Source organism: Pteropus alecto, unplaced genomic scaffold (assembly GCF_000325575.1).
Source record: "Pteropus alecto unplaced genomic scaffold, ASM32557v1 scaffold105, whole genome shotgun sequence".
Taxonomy (NCBI): domain Eukaryota; kingdom Metazoa; phylum Chordata; class Mammalia; order Chiroptera; family Pteropodidae; genus Pteropus; species Pteropus alecto.
This window is the reverse complement of record NW_006436294.1, coordinates 6102632-6103956: the sequence shown is the minus strand read 5'-3', so window position 1 is coordinate 6103956 and position 1325 is coordinate 6102632. Positions and strand designations below refer to the sequence as shown.

General features: G+C 69.5%; 1 protein-coding gene across 1 annotated transcript in view; it reads right to left on the bottom strand.

Annotated features, from left to right (window-relative positions):
* Nucleotides 1–1319, bottom strand: part of DENND3 (DENN domain containing 3) — a gene marked incomplete at its 5' end in the record, with an annotated part of 35354 nt that extends 34035 nt beyond the window's left edge. The window contains 2 exons of the mRNA XM_025047591.1: nucleotides 118–233; nucleotides 845–1319. Coding sequence (XP_024903359.1) covers nucleotides 118–233; nucleotides 845–1319 — 591 coding nt within the window. The remainder of the gene's footprint in view (nucleotides 1–117; nucleotides 234–844) is intronic.
* Nucleotides 1320–1325: the final 6 nt, after the last annotated feature.

The following is a 1325-nucleotide window of genomic DNA, read 5'->3' as shown; positions in this document are numbered from 1 at the left end:
CGCGGGGGCGGGGAGGGCGGGGCCACGCTGTGCATGTGGCAGCCTCACATTCTGTGCACGTCACCACGGTGCAATGGCGCCCCACCCAGCTCCGGGGGACGTCGCGGGAGCACTCACGTGCAGCGGCCGGTAGTACTGGGCGACCACGCCGTACGTCCTGTCCCCACAGACGTTGGTCAGCACCAGGAAGTGGATGCGGTCCTCCTTCAGCTCAGAGGCCACACACATGCCTCCTGCAGGTGGAGGAGAGAGAAACGGGTTTGGGAAGCCTGGGCCGAAGGCCCGTCCTGAGCACCGCGGCGGTGGGGGGTCCTGGCTGGTCCCCGGTTCATAATCCCCGAGACCAAAACATGAAGCCCGGAGGACACGCCGGATATTTCCATGAACTGGCCAGTTTGTGGAAAAAAACGCGACCCGTAGTTCTGGTCCCAGGGGGCAGGGCCGGCTCACTGGACATCATCTAAGCGTCCGCAGGGCCTCCGGCGGCCCAGGCTAAGTCCGCGCTGGAAGTCGTCCGGAAGCCCCAAGCCAACCGCGGGACCGGTAGTCCTAGGGGACTTCCGCCTTCCAGGACTCCGGTGTCCCCCACACGGGCTGCCTTGGAGCTCTGAACCTCCCGAGAGCAAGACGGCTCGATCCCAGGGACCCAGGGGTGGCGGGGACACGGGGGACCCTGGGGTGGGATGTGGCGGACTGGGGGTGGAGGGTACCTGGGGGTTGGGGGACGCGGGGGAACCGGGCGTAGGGGGGACCCAGGGGCGGGGGCCCACCCCGGTGGCACTTTGCTGACTCCTGGACACAGTCCGCGGCGGCGGCCTGAGGCGCGCCCGGCCCGGCCCGGTACCTGGGAAGCACAGCTGCGGCAGGGCGAGCAGGTCCACGCCGTTGGGGATGCCGACGTCCTCCGAGCCCGGCCCCTGGGAGCCGTCCGCGAGGCCCCTCCCGGGGGGCTTCTCCCTCTTCTTCCTGAAGGAGCGCCTCTTGGCTTTGCCCAGCGTCGGGCAGTTGGTGCCGGCTGCCTGACCGTCGTCCTTACTGGCGAAGGGTGGCACGAAGACGGACAGCACCTCCGGGCTGAGCGCAGGCAGGGCCCTGGCTCCCTTTTTCTGGGCGACCTGAAACGGGCAGAAGTCAGCGGCGCAGCGCCCGGCCCTCGCTCTGCTCCGTCCCGTCCGCCAAGCGTCCACTGCTCCTCCTCTTTGACCCCCCGGGACCCGAAGCGAGCCGTGTCCCACCGTCAGGGTCGCGGCTTCTCCCACCAGCGGCCCGTGATGTCGGGGCCGCCTGGGAAGCTGTGTGAGGGGCTCGTCGGGGCCGCATCACGG